Consider the following 22619-nt stretch of genomic DNA (forward strand, 5'->3'; position numbering starts at 1 on the left):
TTTTACCAAACTTTAACCTTGGCCATAACTTTTGAACGGTTGGTGCTAGGGCTTTCAGACTGCACATGTGTAGTCCTTGTAACAAGACCTTCCTTTGGATACCAACAACTTTGACCCTTTGACCTTGACCTTGGAGTTAGACCTACTTTTGGAAAACTTTAACCTTTTTGATAACTTTTGAACAGTTTGTGCTAGGGCTTTCATATTTAACATGTGTAATCCTTGTGACAAGACCTTCCTTTGGATACCAACAACTTTGACCCTTGACCTTGACCTTGGAGTTTGACCTACTTTTGGAAAACTTTAACCTTGGCCATAACGTGTGAACGGTTTGTGCTAGGGCTTTCATACTTCACATATGTAATCCTTGTGACAAGACCTTTCTTTGGATACCAACAGCTTTGACCCTTTGACGTTGACCTTGGAGTTTGACCTACTTTTGGAAAACTTTAACCTTGACCATAACTTTTGAACAATTGGTACTTCGGCTTTCATATTTCACCTGTGTATTTCTTGGGAGAAGGCCTTTCCTTTGGCACCATTAATTTTGACCATTTGATCTTGACCTTAATGTTTGACATACTTTTGAAAACAACTTTAACCCTTTCCATATCTATTCAATGGTTGCTGCTAGGGCTTTCATATTTCACAGGTTTATTTCCCGAGACAAGACCTTACTTTGGGTATCAACATATTTGATTTGCATTTGAGAAAGTTTAACCTTTGCTATAAGTTGCCATACGGGGGCATCAGTGTTTCACAAACACATCTTGTTTCATAGTAAAATTTTGATGCACAATGAATCGTCATTTCTTGAATTATCATTCTCTCAGTTTTGATGTTAGTTATTTTCCATTCATGATGCATAAAATGTAAACATAGAAAATTACATGTGTGGATAATTACACTAGATATGTGATACATGTAAGTAATTTTTTGCATAAATGTTCCGCCATATACCAATTTCATTGTTTATATTTCAGTCAGTTACTAAATAACAATACATTATATTGGTATTACAGAAATAATCCCCATTTGTTTGACTTTTGCAACTTAATCAAATAATAAGACAAGAAAATATCCACATTTACAGTATTTAAATTTTGTAGATGATGCTCTAGATGAATATCTACAACTGTCCTCTAAGAAAGCCACGCCCAATCAACCGTCAATCAAAGAGGAGACAGAGGAGGCGGAGCCAGCGACAACCACAGAGGAAGAGTAAGTGATAGATCTTGTGGAGAATAAGATGTTAAATTAGGACATTGGATATAAAAAGTTATCTCAAAGAGAGTTTGATGGAACATTATGCATGTTCACTTGAATAAGAATATTGACAAAGAAGTTAATTCAATTTCCACTTTATGGTTTATAAGGTCACCTGAGTCACTCAGGTGACCTATTGCTATCCGTTTTTGTCCGTCGGCGTTCGTCGTGCGTCAGTGCGTTAACATTTGAACATTTTTAGCTTCCTCTCTGAAACCGCTCAACCAATTTCAACCAATTTTGGCATATAGCATCTATGGGTGAAGGGGAACAAAAATTGTGAATTTCATGGTCCCTGCCCCCCTGGGGCCTGAGGGGTGGGGCTAAAACCACCAAAAATAATGCAATCTTTAAAAATCTTCTTTACTCCTGGACATCAAGCACTCTAACTGTTGGCATCATTGTAATAAGCACTGAGCCCTCTACCAAAATTGTGAAATTCATGGCCCCAGGGTCAGGGGTTCTGGCCCCAGGGTGGGGCTATATAGATCATATAGTGAAAGTGCATTACTTCTTTGAAAATCTTCTTCTCTGCTCCTGGGTATTAAATAAAGTAACTAAGTACATAGTTATGAAGAGCAAGACTGCCTCTTCCAAAATTGTGAAATTCATGGCCCCAGGGTCAGGGGTTCTGGTGTTAGGGCGGGGCTCTATAGATTATATAGTGAAAATGCATTAATTCTTTGAAAATCTTCTTCTCTGCTCCTGGGAATTAAATAAAGTAACTAAGTATATAGCTATGATGAGCAAAAGTGCCTTTTAAAAAATTTTGAATTTCATGGCCCCAGGGTCAGGGGTTCTGGTGTTAGGGCGGGGCTCTATTGATTATATAGTGAAAATGCATTAATTGTTTGAAAATCTTCTTCTCTGCTCCTGGATATTTAATAAAGTAACTAAGTACATAGTTATGATGAGCAAGAGTACCTCTTCCAAAATTGTGAATTTCATGGCCCCAGGGTCAGGGGTTCTGGTGTTAGGGCGGGGCTCTAATGACTATATAGTGAAAATGCATTAATTCTTTGAAAATCTTCTTCTCTGCTCCTGGGCATTAAGGTGATAAACTAAGTACATAGTTATGATGAGGAGGTGGGCCTCTTCCAGAATTGTGAAAGCCATGGCCCCTGGGTCAGGGGTTCTGGTGTTAGGGCGGGGCTCTATTGATTATATAGTGAAAATGCATTAATTCTTTGAAAATCTTCTTCTCTGCTCCTGGGTATTATTTAAACAAACTAAGTGCATGGTTATGATGCATAAGGATGCCTTTTAAAAAATTTTGAATTTCATGGCCCCAGGGTCAGGGGTTCTGGTGTTAGGGCGGGGCTCTATTGATTATATAGTGAAAATGCATTGATTCTTTGAAAATCTTCTTCTCTGCTACTGGAGATTATTTAAACAAACTAAATGCATGATTATGATAGGCAAGGATGCCTCTTCCAAAATTTTTAAATATATGGCCTCAGTTTTTGGGGTTCTTTAGGAGGGGGGGGGGCTCTATTGATTATATACTGAAAAAGCATTAATTGTATTAATTAATCATTAATTAATCCTGTCTGCTCCTTGGTGATGAGCTGATAAATAAATTGCTTAGCTATGATGAAAATGGGAGCTTCAAACAGAATTTTTAAATCTTGTGGTCCTAGGGTCAGGGGTTCTGGCATAACGAAGGGGGGGGGGGGGCTTTTGATAATATAGTGGAAAAGTGTTAATTCTTTAAAGTCCATAGTTATGATGATGAGGGTAACTCTTCCAAATTTGTAAATTTCTTGACCCTTGGTCTTGGGTTCTGGTGTTAGGGTAAGGCTTTGTTGAATCTTTAGTGAAAATGCATTGTACCTGTGAAATTCTTCTCTGCTTCTGGGCATATCGGAAGAAAACTGAGTAAAAGTTTAAATGATATAAGTAAGCATATTTCTGCCAGATTTTTGAACATCTGGACCATTTGTTTAAGCATTCTAGTCCTGGGCAGGGCTCTATTAATTTGCATTTTACTGAGAGAAGTTATTCCCCTTTTCTATTCACCTTTGATAATTAATCACTGTAAATAATACATTTGGAAGGTTAATAGAATAGATAATTATGCAAGAATGTTTATCATATAATTCAAAAAGTATTTTCTTAGTTTTAATAATCAGGTAGACCTGTAAGTAATAGATAAATAAAAAGGAGACAAAAATAACTTATCTTATTAAAAGTTCTTCAAAGACCATAAGAGAGGCCAATGCTAGAGGTCTTAATATGGGTTTAAAAATAGTACAGAAGCACTAATAGTTTGTTAATAGTCTGCATGTGATAGTGTTAAGTGGGGGACAGATTAGAACTTAATTTATGAGTTGATACTGAATACTAGACTAATTATTTTGTTGATCCTGATCTTCGTGCTTCTCTTGCTTTAGGGCAACAAAGCTTCATCTATCAGTGTATTTAACTTCTAAATTGTTGTATTATACTCAGGTGACCGTTAAGGCCCTTGGGCCTCTTGTTATTTAACAATTGTCTAATGATCCTTGCAGCTCTGAAGACAACTTTGTGATCCCTGAGCTGCCTTACGGGAAGGAGCTGGTCATTAACATTAAAACTACATGGGGTGATAAGCATTATGTGGGTCTGACTGGGATAGAGCTGTTCTCTAGTACTGGAGAGTCTGTCAATGTCTCAAAGGTACATCTAGGGTTACTATAACATATACCAAGTAATTATAGGGTGAACATAAGAGAATTACTGAGAAATTAGAAAATTTGGAATCAACTTTTCTTTATGCACCTTAGGTAATTATTTTTCTTTTTAGTCAAGGATATTGAGTCTTTTGATAACTTTGAATTTGTTACAGATCACAGCCAAGCCCCTGGATATTAATATTCTTAAGGATTATGAAAAAGACCCTAGGGTAGTGACCAACTTAATTGATGGGGTGAATCGCACAAGGGATGATGTTCATATGTGGCTAGCACCCTTCAGTCCTAATGGAGACCACTTCATATACCTCACACTTGAAAAACCTTGCCAAATTGCTCTTATGAGAATATGGGTATGAGCTATTTATGCTAATGGAGTAACTTTGTGTTGACTTGTTTTAATAGTCTATTACTTCCACAATATTATGTGTCTGAGTTGGTCATATTATGTAATGTGGCATTTTAGAGAATTTTCTAATGGGCATCAAGCAGGCAGATTTTTTACATTATTATAATAAGCAGAATAACCACAAAAATTGTGAAGTCCATGCTCCCTATATCATGTATGTTATTGTAGATTCAGGCCCCAGGGTAAGGTTGAATAAATTCACTATACAGTACACCTTTGAAAATCTTTTGTATTTTTGGACATTTAACAATCTGTTGTAAGTTATGAACTGTTTACTAATTTTTGACAGGGTGAGGCTAATTTAAGTGATCATATATTGAAAATGACTTTTTTCTTTAAAATTATATTTACTCCTTAGCATGTAGAATTTAAGATGGTGAACAAAGACTCCTTACCAAAATTGTAAAATTCATGTCATATGAGTCTAGAGCTCCTGTTCCAAGTTGGGTTGACTATATTATTGTCGTAGAAACTCATGATGCTCAGGTGACCCTTAAGGACCATGAACCTCATATATAAATAGTTTATGATTAACCAAAATTAAGATTGTTTTGTATGATTGAAATTATTTCTCTTTCAGAACTACAATAAATCTCGTATTCACTCATACCGTGGTGCTAAGGATGTGGAGATTCAGTTGGACAACAATGTGATATTTGTAGGAGAGATTGCTCGAGCTTGTGGAGGGATAGAGGGTGGAACTGAGGCATTCGGTGATGTATGTTTAATAAGACTTACCTGTAAGAACAACACATAATGACATATTCATATGGTGAAGTGAACCTGGGCCAGCTTATAAATTCCTGTTTACTGGATATTGTTGATAAAAAATTTTAATGTAGTAAAATAATTAAAAAAGTCTTGCATGAGTACAAGATTAATTCATCATTGCACCACTTCCAGCAGCCTGATTATTAAGTTTGAAATTATATGGATATTTATGAACAATGTATTTACCTGCAGTTTTTCATTAATGTACTTCTTTGAAATGTACAAGAAATTTACCGTTAATAATGAAAATAAGTTACCCCATAGCTAAATGAGGATTTATTCAGGAATATATTGTTCACAATATTCACAGACTTCATTAGAGTGTAAATGGAAACTTTTCAGACCATCCTGTTCACAACAGATGAGAACATTCTGGAGGCTGTGTCTAAGAATGATGACGCTTATGAGGGTGACATGTTAGATGACACGGAACCAGATGATGTTCCATTCGAGCGACCAAGTACAGCTGACGCTGGAAGTGATGAGGTAAATTTAATCCAGATACATTTGATACATCTTGAAAACTAGGTGTACATTACAGAGTTTATTGTTTGTTCATAAGCAATATATATTTTTTTTTGGAGAAGAAAAATGAACTGACTTGAAATAAAATACACATGTACTTGCGTTTTGCATGTATAGTGTGCACTTGTGTATATAGTGCATTTTGTTGAGATTTAAAACACCTCGTCTCACTTCTGGAAAATCTTTTTAGAAAAAAGTATAGTTAGCACCCCATAAAATGAGATTTAAAAAAAATGAAGTAAAAATAGATTTTTTATCGATAAGCAAGGGCATGTACCAGTATGAGATTTGTCCTGCTAAATCAAAGACTTAAGCACCTAGCATGAAAAACAGGATAGTGTACATGCATTCATCAAAATTTTCATCATGTTTTTAACTATCAATGAATATCAAATGCATATCTTTAGTAAGTACAGCAATTAAAGGGTGTAAGGATTATGCAAGAAAAAGTGCTCAATTTGACAATAGAAAGAGAATTTGTAGCTCATAAAAAATGTGTAATTCCCCAAGGCCTTCTTTTATGATAGAAATTGCAGGGGAAATGTGCACTATACATGTACATGCAAATCATAACATTACTCTTCCCAATTTCATATTCCCTTGTGCTTAATGATTGTAGGCAGGATCTACAAATGTGAAAAAGGTACAAATAACTGTTATACAGGCTATGTTGTCTTACTACACTGGAGCATAATTCACTTCTCACTGTACATAAAGGAAGAAATGCTAATTATTTCAGAGGAAAAATTTTTCCAATCATTTTTCTCTCTTGCCTTCTGATATGTCTATAGCTTATACACTGTAGTTGTTGTAAGTTCTCTTTAAATCCTTGGTTTAGATTTTTTTTATTTTAGATAGAATTCCTGCAATGTTTCATGTATTAAACATTTATAGCAAATGTTCTTTTGAGAGTCACTTTTTTCTCTCTATCAAAGTGAAACACATAACCTTTACATTTAAAGTAAAAATGTGAAGCTTTGTGACTGCACAGTTCTAAGAGATTTGACATTTGTGTATACTTAGGACCGACCGTTCACTCGAGCTCAGGGAAATCTGAAGAAAGAGGAAGAAGCTTCTATCCCATCCCGCCCAGCTACCAGTATGGTTACAGAGGGGGATGTCATTGTGTTCAAAGGAAAAAGTAAGTCCATTGCAAGACATATAATTACATGTACTGTAAGTCTACTTTTTTCTAGGGAGTCGTAATCTCACAGAATCAAAATTTCTGTTCAATCCATGGGTTAGAAAATTACGCGAATTTCTTGAATTTTCATTGTTGTCTTAAATTCACTTTATATATGTTTTGACAAATTTTCATGGAAAATTTGTGAGGAGGTACATAGCATAAATTAATCTCATATATGTACGTCTACAGTATATCAGGAAATAAAAACCAAAACAGATTATCAGCGAAAATGTGAGAAAGCTGTATCACAGTTATGAAGCAATGCAAGATAACTTTAATGGATAAATTAAAATTTATCATTACATGCAAATATATTAATAGATAAACAAAATTATATTGATTAATTTTTTAATTTAGTTTCTATCAAAATAGGCTAGTAGAATTTTAATACATGTCATGGAATTATGCCAAATAAAGTCACCATGAATAAAACGTGATTAACAGTGTATATGTATATTTAGAGTTTTCAGTATTCAAAAGATAAAATGTCTGTTCAGTGTCAATGCTGTATTACCATAAAACAATAAGATTATGTTGTTGGTTTAGGTCTTCAGCTGAACTTCACAGACACTTGGGGTGACCTCCATTACCTCGGTCTGACAGGACTAGAAGTTCTAGGAAAAGATGGAGAAGCTTTTCCCGTCTCTCTTGATATGTTAAAAGCCAGTCCCTCTGATCTCCATCACCTGCCAGGTCACGAACGAGATGACAGGACACTGGATAAGTATGTCACAAATCAAAAACCTATTATACATTGTTAGCTCAATTTTCAATTGAATTTTTCGATTTTTTTTTGCTGAATTCAAATTATATCATCAATTCCTTATTTCATGGGAGTAATTCATTGACTCAAATTGATTCATAGACATCAAATCTCAAGGATATGAAATTGCAAATGGACTATTGATCAACAGTTATTGAAAGTATTTCAGCAATATAATATTAAATGAAAGACAGTAATTCACAAGTGTTGTTTTATTGCAAAATAATGGGATAATAAATTCCCTGCACATACATTGTATAAAGTAATCTTAAGTACTTTGCACCCAAGTACTCTGTACACATGTGTATAGAGTAAACATGGATATCTTGTATATACTACCAGACAGCCTGCCTGATCACATGGAATCAATTTTACAGAGTAATCAATGGTAATAATGTGACGTGTGCTGACGAGAACATGTGGTTGATTCCATTCAATGAAGGCCAGAATCACACACTTACAGTAAACTTCAGTCAGTCATTAATGATGGCAGGGCTGAGAGTGTGGAACTACAACAAGAGTCCCGAGGACACTTATAGAGGTGTAAGTAAACAACTACTGTGGAATCATTTAAATTCGTGGGGGTCAATGTTCGTGGGCAAGCAAATTTTTATTGGTTCGTGGGGATGTAATTTCATTGATCCCCAACGAACAATGATGATTCCACAGTAACACAGAGGTGAAAGTAAATCAACTATAGCATGTCCTACATAAGTGCTTCCACCACATTTTAAATGATATCAAATAAATTTGACTTATTTTCAAAGAAAATATTATTAAACATTATTATTTAATCATTACCAGTTTTAGCTAGAGTGGGTATACACAGCTTGAAACAAACAAGTATGACACAATTTTGCAAAGTCTGCGCAAATTTACAAATAAATTTCAGCCATTGCTGTTAAGTGCAAGGGAGTTGTCATTATTTCCAGAAATTATTTGAGTGTGACATTTAAATTAATTCCAAATGTGTACTACATTGTTACATTGTTGACAGTGAGGAACAAAAATCAGGAATGATTATGGATCCCCTTCCAAAGTGGCAGCCATTTTTGCAAAGTTAAATTCCCATAGACTTTGAATTTGCTGCTATGTCAATATATACTGAAACGCAAAAGAAACGCAACAAGCAGTACTTTACAAATACTCGAATTTTTTATCTAATGATTATCAAAAATGAATACATTAAGGTAAAACTCGATTTAAAAACATCAGAGATTTGATAAAAATGTTAAATGATTATCTTTTAACTTTAGAAAGTAACATATGACTGTTAAAACACACACACACACGGTCATTCAATTACAGCATGCAAGACTGCCATGCATAACAGCAGCTTGATTTCTATGATGCAATAGGTTCATCAATCTCGAGATCTGAGCGAAAGAAATATTCTTTGCCATTTTTAAATGCCTGTTTTTCAGATGATGAGGTCGAATTTTCTCTAGCCAAGCGCAGTGTAGTAACCCTTGGACTTCCGGTCCAAGGACTGCCATTCATGCTAATGATACGTAAGAGCCTGTTGAGGTGTGATGTGGGTCATATTTGCACCTGCAACTCTCCATCACCTTTATTTTGAGATTTTCCAGTTAGAGCAATGGAAATGTGTACTTAAATCATTTTCAGGAAGCCTTTGCATTGCTTACGTAAAAGAAAGGGGAATTTATTTTTCGGAACATTGCTGCATTAATCATGATGAACAGATACAAATCCTTAAAACCCCATATTATTGCCAAATGTCTTGTTAAACCTGCAATTTTTTATTTCTGTTAAGCGGACTCAAACTTAACTTCCGGTAATGGTATGAAAATCATTCAACCGTTAAATTACTGATATTAACAAAGTTAAAGATCTCCTTACTTTTTAGATACAAAATTATATCCTGTATGTAATATTTTCCCCTAAAATATGATGTTGCGTTTCTTTCGCGTTTCAGTATACTAAGGAAACTCTAGCATTCCTATCAAAACAGAAAGTTGTGGAAAAAAAGATCTTTAGATGGAACTGTGTTCGAAATTTAGGGTTTTGTATTTTGAGATATAATGCAAAAAAATGTTGATGTTGGTACCTTGGGACAGATTACACAACAAAAGTTCAGAGAACACATACATGTATACAGAGGTCATGTAAAACTCAAATATCAGTAATTGTCTTTTTCAGGCTAAGATTGTCCATGTGAAGATTGATGGTAAACAAGTATCTCCCCCTGATGGCTACCTCATCAGAAAGGGACCTGGATACTGTTATTTTGACTTTGCTCAGGAAATTGTGTTTGCTGCCCAGCAAAAACCTGCCATACCCCCCACTTCAGAAACTAAGATGGAGTCCTCAGTTAGGTTAGAAAAGAAGTCCAGTAGTTTCAATTAACTGAAACAATTGTTGTACCCAGAAGTGTTAGAGGAGCAAGTACAGAAATTATCTTCACTTAATTAAAAAAAAGAGATGTAATATTTGTCCTGATCCCCATATGCTATGATAGCCAGACTATTACTGAATTTGACAGATGATAGAATGATTTAATTATTTATTTTTTTTTTTAACACAGGAGTTCTGTCACAGATGATGGTGAATACGAGTCAGTTCAGATGCCTTGTGGTTGTATCCTTTTGCTAAGTGCTTACTGGTGATCTTTTAGATCAGTTAGAGATGTTAAAAGGTTAGACAGAAATAGGATGATTAGCTTCCATTGCAGAAAATGGCAGTAAAATCATTATAAAATCCCCTCACAGAAAAGGTGGACATTACTATTGAGATACAGTAATTATGTCATATTACACCCTTTTGATGCCTTTCTCAATAAAAAAAATATATATTTTTTGTGAAAATATATTCAAAATTCCTGTATGCAAATGTATTTTCATATCTACTTATACTTTCTGATTGTGAATTAATCAAGAGATTTAATGTCTAACATTCCTTGACTGTGTGAAGTTATTTACCAGTTACACCTGATTTCCACATGGGGAGATCCGTACTATGTGGGTCTGAATGGAATCGAGATGTATGATGCCAGTCACAACAAAATAGAACTGACAGAAACAAGTAAGATTTTATGTCTGTTAATACATTTATTTCATGTCATAGCTAAAATTGTTCTTTGTTTTTCAAATCCCAGCCATATATATTTTAACAGTATAGTTTAATTTCAATTGTCACATTATATATGTTTTGCTGGAATTAAAATTTTACCTTTCGCTATAATTTTTCGTACATGTACACTTGAAAGTCATTGATCATGTTTTCTGTTACAGATATAGCAGCATATCCAGACAGTGTGAATGTCCTTGCAAATGTACAGAATGATGTAAGAACACCAGACAAGCTTATAGACGGAGTTAATAGTACGACTGATGGTAGACACATGTGGCTAGCTCCCATCTTACCAACTACAGTAAGCAAAAAATGTACCTCTGCATAACCAAGTCATGTAGTCATCCTCAAGTTAAATCAGCCATTTATTCATCCTCAAGTTTAATTTACCATTTATTAGTTGGTGATGGAGGTATAAATTCAAAATATTGAGAAAAAAAATGCTATTTGAATATTTCAGTTAAACCGGGTGTATGTGATATTTGACCAGCCTACAGCAGTGTCTATGATAAAAATCTGGAACTACAGCAAGACTCCAAACAGAGGAGCCAAGGATATAGCTGTAAGTATATTGTCTAATTAAAAAGGAATTATCATTTTAATTCTTCAATGGTTATGGAATACAACTGTACAGATATTTGATAAATCTAAGAAGTTGCAAGAGATGGGTTTGTTTAAAGATAAAAGAGCTGAAGGCAGATTTTGGATGTCACTTTTCAGCATACTTTTGAAACTACAGTAAAACTTGTTTAGTACGAACACGGATATAGCGAATGCACAGATATAGCGAATTTTTCTTGGATCCCCAGCAATAAAAATTTAACGAATTTCTTATACGGATATAACGAATTACGGATATAGTGAAGTAATTTCATAGGTCCCAGTGACTTCGTTGTAATCAAGTTTTACTGTACAGTATATACAGATGAGAGATGGGATTATTCGTGTTTTACAGCTGTTGGTTGATGACCTGTTGGTGTACAATGGAATGCTACAGCCAGTGAGGGCAGGGGCCAAGGGCATCGTCCCTAACTGTGACACACCTCAGACTTATCATACCATCCTCTTCACTGACAATAAAGACATCATCAGGAAGGAAAAACATTCCATTATCAGGTATCTACTGTGATTCAAATCACAAAAATATTGTTAAACTTCTTTTAGTATGAGATTTTTAATGGTCTAGGTATTGCCTTGTATTATTGTGTGTACATTCCTGTATTAATCAAAATGTACATCCTTCATAAAAAATTCTCAGTTACATGAACAAATGTACTTCACCATTTTCTTTTCTAAATTGTCACTGAGTATATGTATTATTTTATCATCAGTAACCAAGCAGGAGAACAGGACATCCAGCTGACCAATGACAAGATTGTAGTGGGTCAGTATAATGACCCAAAGAAGGCCCAGCAGGGAAAACCAGTCAACCAAGGTAAAAAAAAATCATATGGAGTCACATGTAGTCACCTAAGTCAATGTGCACTTACTAAATACATTTTGTATGAGTTATGTAACTTTATGCATAGTCATATCAATCTTACTACAAAAACTTTATACAAGAGGCCCAAGGGCCTTAACGGTCACCAGAGTATAAAACAACAATCCATAGAAGATCCATAGAGTATAAAATAAACTGATAGAAGGAGCTTTTGTAAATATTTGATCGTCCATTGTGGCCCCACCCAATCCCTAGAGTCCAGAGTCATGATTTGAACAAACTTGAATCTATACTACCTGATGTTTCCATGTAAATATGACCAATCATGGCTTTGCTGTTCCTGAGAAAAAGATTTTAAAAGATTTTTCCTATATATTTCTATGTAAAACTTTGATCATCCATTGTGGCCCCACCCTACTCCCGGGGGTCATGATTTGAACAAACTTGAATCTACCCTACCTGAGGATGCTTCCAAATAAATATGACTCATCACGACTTTGCTGTTCTTGAGAAGATTTTTAAAGATTTTTCCTATATATTTCTATGTAAACTTTGATCATCCATTGTGGCCCTGCCCTACTCCGGGGGTCATGATTTGAACAAACTTGAATCTACCCTACCTGAGGATGCTTCCAAATAAATATGACTCATCACGACTTTGCTGTTCTTGAGAAGATTTTTAAAGATTTTTTCTATATATTTCTATGTAAACTTTGATCATCCATTGTGGCCCTGCCCTACCCCGGGGGTCATGATTTGAACAAACTTGAATCTACACTAACTGAGGATGCTTCCATATAAATATGACCAATCAGGGCTTAGCTGTTCCTGAGAAGAGGATTTTTCTATATATCTCTATGTAAAACTTTGATTGTCCATTGTGGCCCATCCCTACCCCTGGGGGTCATGATTTGAACAAACTTGAGTCTACACTACCTGAGGATGTTTCCATATAAGTTTCATCTTACCTGGTCCAGTGATTCTTGAGAAGAAGATTTTTAAAAGATACCATTAATTTTTCACTAATTCTTAAGTATCTCCCCTTGGAAGAAGGCGTGGCCCTTCATTTGAAAAAACTTGAATCATCTTTACCCAAGGATAGTTTGTGGCAAGTTTGGTGGAAATTGGCCCAGTTGTTCTTGAGAAGAAGTGGAAAATGTGAAAAGTTTACGCACGACGCACACCCACACGATGACGGACGAAAACAGATAGCAATAGGTCACCTGAGTGACTCAGGTGACCTAATAAAATGTACATAAAATGTTCATGTTAAATACTGTCCAATATGTATGTGAAGGAAGGAATTTGTCTCTGTACATAATTTCTGTTCAGACCATAGCTTTTAACTTTAAGAAATAGACATATCATATTCAGCATATATGTACTGTAATGATGAAGCCCATTTAGAAGCCAACTGAGTGAGTTAGATTTATTGTGATGTTGACTGATTTTTTTTATTGCGATGTTGACTGTGAATATCATACAAGAAAGGGGCACCTGCTGTCAGGGGGCAGTAACTGTTGTTTTACTCATGGGTGGGATCAGTACAGAAATGTTTCAGTATGATTGTTATACGTATCTCTTGCAATTATTTTCCAGAGCTGAGACCAAAGACCAGTGTTGTGGCCCACAAGAACAGGAGATGATGACCTGGGAAACAAGAGCTGGCCCTGGGGAGGTGGATTCTACATTAGTGGAACTGCCATTTGCTTAGAACACACAAGAACCCATTTGATTTCTGTTAATGCAGTGTAGATAGATTCCAATATATACTGTGTGGTATCGATTGAGATATTCTGCTTTTGAATATCATTACAGTTACTATTACAAAAAAAAAAACCAGATAGGCATGTACAATATGTGGGAATCTGCTTTGCCCAGTTTGAAAAATCCTAGTTAACCTCATCTGGCAACATATTTTATGAAGCAAATGGTTATTTTTCTTCAAATAAATGACTTAATATCTAGCTACTGCTCACATTCCATATATGCATGTATATATATTGTACAGTATGTTACTGAATGATTCAGTTGACAGATTAGTGCTTTGAAATATGTCATATGGTGAAGAGACCGTGGTGGTAAATTTACCAAGCAGGTGCAAAAGCAACTGTTGTTTTGTTTTTTAAAGTTCTTTGAAATGCACCTATTTGGCAAAAAATCATGTGTTCTTACATCTTTTTTTAGTTACTTTTATGACACTGGTGCTGATAACCTCATTTTTCCATTGTGTTGAAAGTTTAATTGTAGACAATTGATCAAGATTATTTTTAAATCCTTGCTTATATGTAAATGAAGTTTTTGCTGCCATTACTTTCTTGGGTCAAACATTACCATAGTGTACATGTTTCTGAAATTTTGTTTCACTCCAAGTCATGTTCTTTCTTTGCTAGAGCTTTGTAGATTACAGTAGAATCTTATTAATAAGAGTTGGACTTACCACAAGTTTTTAAACTTTTTTTTGGGAGGGGGGGGGGCTTATTTAAAAAAAAAAAGGTCTTTCTGTGAAAAATAGCTTTAATACTGCCATTAGCCATATTTTCCACTATGCGTGGTTGCTATAGTTCATGTACACCTTCTGAAATTTTTCATGAATCTAGTAATTTTTTACTACTTTATCTGTCATTAGCAATGGATTGTCGGAAAAATAAACATAAGATGCTGATACATGTAATGCATTAAGTACTCTTAAAACAAACTTGAATTACACCTAGAATTGTAAATAGACCAAGAAAAAGTAACAGGAAAGATAAAGGGATAAATTAAGGGTAATTTGTAGTTGCAAGAATTGTGGAATTTCTATTGAATACATACTAACCTAGGTTTATGGGCATTTGATCCTTCACAAGAACCTAAATAGAATTCATGTACTTGTATCTGTTGACGTAAAAAGAGTGAAAATTTTGTTTTGTTGATCTATGTTAAGACTATGTAAGAAGGGAACATGTTTACCTTTTATAACATGATAAGTACTGTTATTGTAAGGTAGACAGAGATGAAAATGTGATAATTAGATACTCAGAAATAATGGCTAATGTTGCCAAGCATATAAGATTCAGAGAATGTAATACTAGTATTAAGGCTAACAGTTATGCTATTGATATGATATTAGTTCAAAAGGTTGTGGACTTTTGAAGTCGGTACTAAATTTGTCATGTGTGAAGCTTTAATTTATTAGTTATGTGTGGTATGCTTGTGAAAATTCCGTCCATGTCAAAGCAAGAGAGAGAGAGGAATTGTTATTATACATGAATTTTATTAAGTGCTCATTCTGTTACTTCAGCATTCTTGCTGAATGTGATAATTTTGTTATACATATCTGTGGGTGATATTGACACAGTGTCACACTGTGACTATCACAATAAATTTAATATCATTGTTTTGTTTTGTTTTTCACCATGTCCATGGTTAATGATGTCCCTGAGATTTTGCTGAATGATACAAATTTGTATAAACAAGCATTCTGAGAGTATTGCATTAGCAATACTAGTTCCCTACTGACTAGTGTAATCTGGTTCCCATTAAAAATTGTAAATGCCATAATTCCGTCAAAAATTAATGAAGTGGAATGAAATGCAAACTTGATCTATAACTCATCAAGGTAGAGTCAAATACATGTACATGTACCAAAAATCAGTGCAATATCTGGAAGAGTTTAAAAAACAAGTCGCGGAAAACCCTTAAAAATTGCTGAAAACCAAGTGGGACAGACGGACGGATAGCTAGACAGAAGGACGGACAGACTCGGAGGAAACATATAGTCCCCTCCAATTTCACCGGTAGGGGACTAATAAGAGGCCTAAAACCATCTGTATACTGTAGCTGAAAATTAACACCCCTCCATGGAGCTGACACAATTATCATTTTTGACTTTGACCTTTGAATTGCTTCAAACACTGAACACCTATTATGAAACATACATGTAATCTAAATTGAAGTATACACATAATCTACATAGAAATGTGAGGAAAACTGGTCCAAGGACAGAAAATATTAACTCGGACTAGATCTGTATTAACCTTGACCTTGAAATGTAGTCTGTTCATAGACATATTAGGTCACTGCATACCCTTTATAAACTTAAAGGTCACTGCACACCCTGTACATATGGGCACTCAGATGAAGTTTGAGGCCAGGAGAAAATACATTCAGGACAATTAATATGATCTCTAAATACTCCCTGCAAAGATGGAATTGTATATTTAGCTTATCTGAGCCAAAGTCTGAAAAGAACTTTTCTGACATGCTTGTACCTACACTGTGCATCTTGTGTATTAACTTTTTACATTTTTTACTTCTCCAAAACCACTGGGCCAATTTCAATCAAACTTGCCACATAGCATTCTTGGGTTAAGGGTATTAAAGTTTTTTCAAATGAAGGGCATTGTCCTCTTTCTAGGGGAGATAATTAAGAATAAGTGAAAAACTAAAGGCATCTGTCAAAAATCTTCCCAAGAACCCTTGGCCAGAAAAGATGAATCTTACGTAAAAGCTTCTACACATAGTAAATTCAAGTTGTTCAAATCATGACCCCTAGGAGAAGAGAGGGGCCACTATGAGCGATCAGAGTTGTACATAGGAATATTTTGGGAAAATCTTTTCAAGAACAGCAAGGCCATAGTTAGTCAAATATAAATGGAAGCATTTTATTCAAATCATGGTAGGGCCACAATAGACAACCAGTTTTATAAAGGAGTATTTTGGATTTTTTTTTTTTTCACTGTGTTTACACCTCATTGCAATGAACAAGCTCGAGACTACCTGAACATTGCCTTCTTTTCATCCATTTCTCATAAGTCGATAAAAATTTGAAATCCATTCAAAATTCTTAAAAAACAGGAAGATACATATATTGACTTTTTATCTTTAAAATTATATGGTTTGTTTTGTAGGTAAAAGGCACATACAAGCCCAAAAAGTTTTGTTTATAATGCATGATTGTTATTTTCAGTGCAACTTCTTTTGTGATCTCCAAACTCATGCCAGAGCAGATATGCTTTTGTTTTGCTACATTGCAAATACATGAGAGGAATTCTGACAGGGTCTGTACCCGCACACACCTAGATTATTTTAATTAACCAATACACAGCTAACTACCAGGTACATCCATCTTAGTTAAAGGACACAATAAATCTAATCTTTAATCTTCTATTTGTCTTATTTCAGAAGCAATAAATAACCAACAAGAATTCTCTCAACTGTATCAAGTTTTATTAAACTTTCAATAGCTTGCTTTACATCCCCAAACAAAATGGTTAAATAACATCTCCTGAGAGTGGAGGTGGAATATATGTATTACTAAAAATGTCACTATTAATTGATCACTCTTATATCTTGGCCGGGAACGCTCCATTTTCAAGTGCATCATCCCATCTCTCAGTCTGTAAAATACAAAATATTTCTTCAAATCTTTAAAGATAATCAATTAAATTTATGAAAAGATTTTTTTAACTTGTGCATTAACAGAAGCACAGCAACCAAGGACAGAGGAAGTGGAGGAATTGTATTAAAGTCTAACTTATGGAAGAACAATATCACTAACAATGTTCATGCATCAAGTGTGCTTCTAATACCGGTAAATAAGTTGATGCTTTTAAAATATATGTAGCTTACAAAAGCCAAAGCACCTTATTATGTGTAACACCTGTCAAATGGGCTACTTGTCCCAAGAAATTCATGAAAAAATAGGGCCTTTTGTATGAAACATTTATGTGTGAAAATCAACAAAAATCATTATTAAAGTTTAGATAAAAGATAGTTGGGAAGGGGATTGAAAAGGGTGGTGTTAGTTGTAACTACACATATAATTCTCCTACTCACCCAGAAGCTAGGGCAGATGGATGTATACTGTTTCTTGAACCAGTTACAGGGTTCATAATCCTCTCCTTTCTTTTTTATACACCTATGATAATCCACGTAGTTCTGCCAGCATAACCTGAAAGAAACAATTAATTTGCATAAATACTTTATGAAAAGGAATACAGTTGAACTTTGGTATCTCGAACACTGATATCTCGAATACTAAGGATATGTCGAAGTGATCTGAAAGTCCCAACCCCTTATTTTTTAAGTATTTTACCCGGATATCTCAAATCCTCGGATATCTCGAAGTTTTTTCTCGGTCCTGTTGAGTTTGAGATAACGAGGTTTAACTGTAAATGTAGTACATTGCCATGTGTTTGCTAATTTTTTTTTATTGAAGTTTAGAGGCACATGACTATTTAAACTAAAGGAATAGAGATATGAAGTAAACGCTTCAAACAACCTAAAAGTTACAATGTAAGAGCTTACTACAGTATGCAACATATGCAAGAAAGCTTTATACACAGTGTGGCCATATTGCTCAGAATGGAGAAGATCGATCAACTTATCCAATTTTTTTAATTAGAAAGTTTAAGGAAGTCAGGAACACATATATATTCTTAGTCTGTTTTCTTTCTTTTACTACACTTTCAATTCAAATTATAGCATGGAGAGAAAAATATTTTTGACTAACAGAAATTGTCTGCTCTGGGACTTTCTGCCACTTTGTTTTTGATTTGACATCCAAGCATGGTATTTAGTTTTACAATCACAAATACTATCAAAACTAGTTATCTCAAAATCAATGGAGTTAAATTATATAAAGAAAAAGTACTGGGACTTTGACCTCATTTTTACATATCCATGGTGTTCAAGATGAAGAAGTTCAACTATAAACCTGTTAACTTCAATCAATATTTCATTTTGTTGTCCCTGGCATACTTAATAATTTTTGCGGCCTTTAGATTTAAAATAAGAATGGATAAATTAACACAAAGAGATACTCAGGTCTTTCTGTGATGAATATTTTCGTTAAGTTTTTGATGATGTGACTTGAACTTAAAGATTTTTAGTGGGGGGGGGGGGATCATGACTCCTCCCAGACAGGTTTTCCTGTTTCTGTTCATCTTATTCCAGGTCCCCGATAAAAAAAGTTATCTATCTGGCTAAATATGAGATTTCAAGATCATGATTGGTTGTCCATAACAGAGAAAAACACAACAGCTGATAAAAATTGTTTATGCAGATTCACTTTCCAATCCACAATCAATCTTTATAATAATTTTTAATATAGCCAGTATATTATGCTTCTGTTCATTTTTGCAAACTTACTTGTCCTGGTTGCAGAGTTGAAATCTTGCATCAAATTTGGCAGTGGACAAAATCTTTTCTGCTTCTTTATCATTCTTCTTTGCATTTTCAGCATACATGCCAGAGAAACTAAAAGGCATAAAAAGAACATTATGTCATCACATAAGATATGGTACATGAAATAGCAAAATCCATAGAAAACTAACCAAGGTGAAATAAGCTAAATTTTAATAAAACCAATAAATGGACTTTAATTTGTTTTGTACGTATATATAATTGTAATCTCTTAGAATTAAACTATTTATATCTCAAATCTCAATGTTAAATTCAGCAGCCTTTACATTTTGCATGTCAAGATTGCTGGATGTCTTCAAATAGACTGGATGAATTGGCATTAGATAGAATGTCCTTTAAACATGAACTATTTTTATCCAGATCCTATCAACATTCAACAATAGAAACAGTTCCCTAGGCTGAAAATGTAGCAAAATAAACAGGGGTAGATTAACCTAAGTGTGCATGTATATTGTATATCATGAACAAATCTAAGACTTTCAAATGTTGACATGATGGATAAATTTAATGTGAGTAAAAACATTGAAAAATGTGCAGAAATTTGCAAATTTGCTATGTATACCTGAACAAATTCATTATATGGATATAATGAATTACAGATAGAGCGAAGTAAATTCATAGGTCCCCAAAACTTTGCTGTATTTACTTTCAAAGTTGACGTTTCAAGCCAGATCAATTAAAGTGACAATGATACTCTTAAGAAGTAAATTACAGGGGCTCATCACAATCTTACCCTACACCAGAGCTGCCAACATCAGGTAAGGAGGGGGTCCAAGAGCTGCCTAGGCTCGACAGCTGGCACTTTTTCCCCCATACTGATTTAGATTGAAAATTAGCATAGAAATGGACAATGACATACGTGTAAGCACTATAAGGACTATGACTTTTTATTATGACAGACTAACAGTGAAAAATAGAGGTTGACAGCTATGAAAATCTTCATATTTCTAACTTTGACAGGAAAAACATAAATCGTACAATCGTAAGGCATATTTTAGATGCCTAACCATAAGCCTTACACCAAAATCGTAAGGGTTTGCAGTTCTGCTACACTATATCCTTAATTCTCATTATATCGCGGGTTCCATTCTATCGTGGTATTTCCCAAAAATTAGGATACATAGCTCATATCCTTTTTCTTGATGGACTATCTGTCTGTCGTCTGAATGTTGACTTTCGTGATGATTAATAAATATGGAACACTCGTTGGAAAAATATTTATTCAAAGAAAACAAAATTTTACAGATTTCCATCCCCGTTTTTATTTTATTTAGACCATTGAATATATAACTATGTAAAATCCATAATAAAGTTCATATTTTGAAAACCTTAAGTTTGTATTATACTTAATTTTTCATGTAGATTTACATCATAAATTATAAAAATAAAAATTGTACTTTGTGACCATGCCAAACCTCCATGTTCTCAATACTGCGATACAATGAGACTCTCCACTTTTGGAGGTAAATAAGACTTCCTGTTATAAAAATAGACTACAAAGTAAACGAAGAAAGCTTAGAAAATAATTAGCCACTAAAAAGTTAGGCCATTAATAGGTTTATGAATAGTATTTGGTGAAAAGTTAATGTAAGAATTTGGAATAACTTTTTTATGCAAAAGAAATAAGTACTGCGATATTATGAGACACCAGTATAAAATACACAAGGGAGGAATCAAAACATAAAATTTTTGCCATTTCACTTTTTTTTTTTTTTTATCTCATTTCAATTTTTCTTGAATGTTACATTTCACATTCTAGGTACGTATTTCATGGTTTTTGATGGTACAACTGCGCTCGCCCCAACGGTCACACCGTAAAACATATTAACTTAATAGCGAGCGCAGTGAGCGGCGCAAAGTGCCGCTCTTCACTGCGAGCTCTAACGACAACACTTGGGCGAAGAGAAAATTCGGACTACTGCACATTCATTCAATAGGATTTTTTTCCGATGTAATTCTGGACCCACAATGCATCGCTTCTTGTTCTCGCTGCTAACTTCGTTCGCGCGGTAACAACAACTAAAAATTCACACAAAATAAACTCACCTTAATTTAATGGATATTGCATACAGATAGTAGATTAAACGTTCCTTGTTAAAATCATTGCACTTTTTAAACTTTGTTTATGGAAATGCAGCTAACATACGACGTCATGTGACGTCACAGTCTAGACCACAGGGGCTTGCTCCCGGCGTGTAATAATTATTTTTTAAAAAAAATCATATACCGTAATACTAAAACAACACAAGGGAGGATGCCATTTTGGACCCCTTCCTCGCTTCAACCTCTGTTTTCGTTATATTTTCCTGTATTTTACTGACTCACCGCCTCGGATCTGTCAAGTAATGATTCTTCTAGGACATAATGCTTAAATTTTCCCCTTGGAACCTCTACAATACACATTTCAGACTAATAATAATCCAAACTCGCTCTTTAGGACAGTTGATAGGGACAGAAAACGAAAACACATTCGAAAATCTCGGGGTTTTTCTACTAGTTAACACAGCTGCTAATTATAAATTTGAAAAAACCGTGTTCTAATTCCGTATTCGAATGTAAAACGCCGAGGTTACTTTCGTTTTCTGTCCTTATCAACTGTCCTAAAGAGCGAGTTTGGATTATTATTAGTCTGAAATGTGTATTTAGAGGTTCCAAGGGGAAAATTTAAGCATTATGTCCTAGAAGAATCATTACTTGACAGATCCGAGGCGGTGAGTCAGTAAAATACAGGAAAATATAACGAAAACAGAGGTTGAAGCGAGGAAGGGGTTCAAAATGGCGTCCTCCCTTGTGTTGTTTTAGTATTACGGTATATGATTTTTTTTAATAAATAATTATTACACGCCGGGAGCAAGCCCCTGTGGTCTAGACGTTCCAAATGTCTCGTGCGGTTTGAAGAGGCGGATCTTAACGAATGAAGTGAACAATGCGCTCGCCCCCACGGTCGCACCGTCAACATATTAAAAAGCATGATCTAATTTTACTTGAACAAAAAAAGAACATCGTCGTAGCTGTTTTGTGAAACGGTCACAATTCCATTTCCTATCAAGAGGAAATATCTATAGCATTTACAAGCAAAAATTTAAATAATTAGTGTTCTCCCTGTCGATTCTTTACTTACTCTCTAATGATTTGTGTCATACTGCCTTGTGACAAAATCTCAAAAAATTCTGAAGATGGAGGTCGGATGGCGACTTTGAAAAGTAATTTAATGCAGACCGATCCCGACTGGTTTTAGTCTTTCGAGCTCGACTAAGAACCAACCACGTAGCTACCACCTAATCAACCTGATCATAGGTGAATCTAGT

At 34.6% G+C, this 22619-nt stretch overlaps 2 protein-coding genes across 2 annotated transcripts in view; one reads left to right on the forward strand and one right to left on the reverse strand.

The window, feature by feature from the left end:
* Nucleotides 1-14220, forward strand: part of LOC133205668 (katanin-interacting protein-like) — a 54491-nt gene extending 40271 nt beyond the window's left edge. Inside the window, exons 25-40 of the mRNA XM_061341517.1 lie at nt 1110-1221; nt 3777-3924; nt 4094-4291; nt 4928-5065; nt 5461-5604; nt 6667-6784; nt 7376-7553; nt 7970-8135; nt 9753-9928; nt 10138-10190; nt 10524-10634; nt 10844-10983; nt 11143-11244; nt 11638-11798; nt 12014-12117; nt 13723-14220. Coding sequence (XP_061197501.1) covers nt 1110-1221; nt 3777-3924; nt 4094-4291; nt 4928-5065; nt 5461-5604; nt 6667-6784; nt 7376-7553; nt 7970-8135; nt 9753-9928; nt 10138-10190; nt 10524-10634; nt 10844-10983; nt 11143-11244; nt 11638-11798; nt 12014-12117; nt 13723-13769 — 2096 coding nt within the window. The 3' untranslated portion in view covers nt 13770-14220. The remainder of the gene's footprint in view (nt 1-1109; nt 1222-3776; nt 3925-4093; nt 4292-4927; nt 5066-5460; nt 5605-6666; nt 6785-7375; nt 7554-7969; nt 8136-9752; nt 9929-10137; nt 10191-10523; nt 10635-10843; nt 10984-11142; nt 11245-11637; nt 11799-12013; nt 12118-13722) is intronic.
* Nucleotides 14221-17312: 3092 nt separating this feature from the next.
* Nucleotides 17313-22519, reverse strand: LOC133178365 (uncharacterized). The gene is made up of 4 exons (XM_061313096.1): nt 22433-22519; nt 19258-19365; nt 17944-18058; nt 17313-17504 (listed from the first exon to the last, which is right to left on the reverse strand). The coding sequence occupies exons 1-4, from the start codon at nt 22450-22452 to the stop codon at nt 17451-17453; spliced, it is 297 nt and encodes a 98-aa protein (XP_061169080.1). The 5' UTR covers nt 22453-22519; the 3' UTR covers nt 17313-17450.
* Nucleotides 22520-22619: the final 100 nt, after the last annotated feature.

This window comes from Saccostrea echinata, unplaced genomic scaffold, assembly GCF_033153115.1.
Source record: "Saccostrea echinata isolate AGI-Se365-2 ecotype Australia unplaced genomic scaffold, CSIRO_AGI_Sech_v1 ptg000002l, whole genome shotgun sequence".
Classification (NCBI taxonomy): domain Eukaryota; kingdom Metazoa; phylum Mollusca; class Bivalvia; order Ostreida; family Ostreidae; genus Saccostrea; species Saccostrea echinata.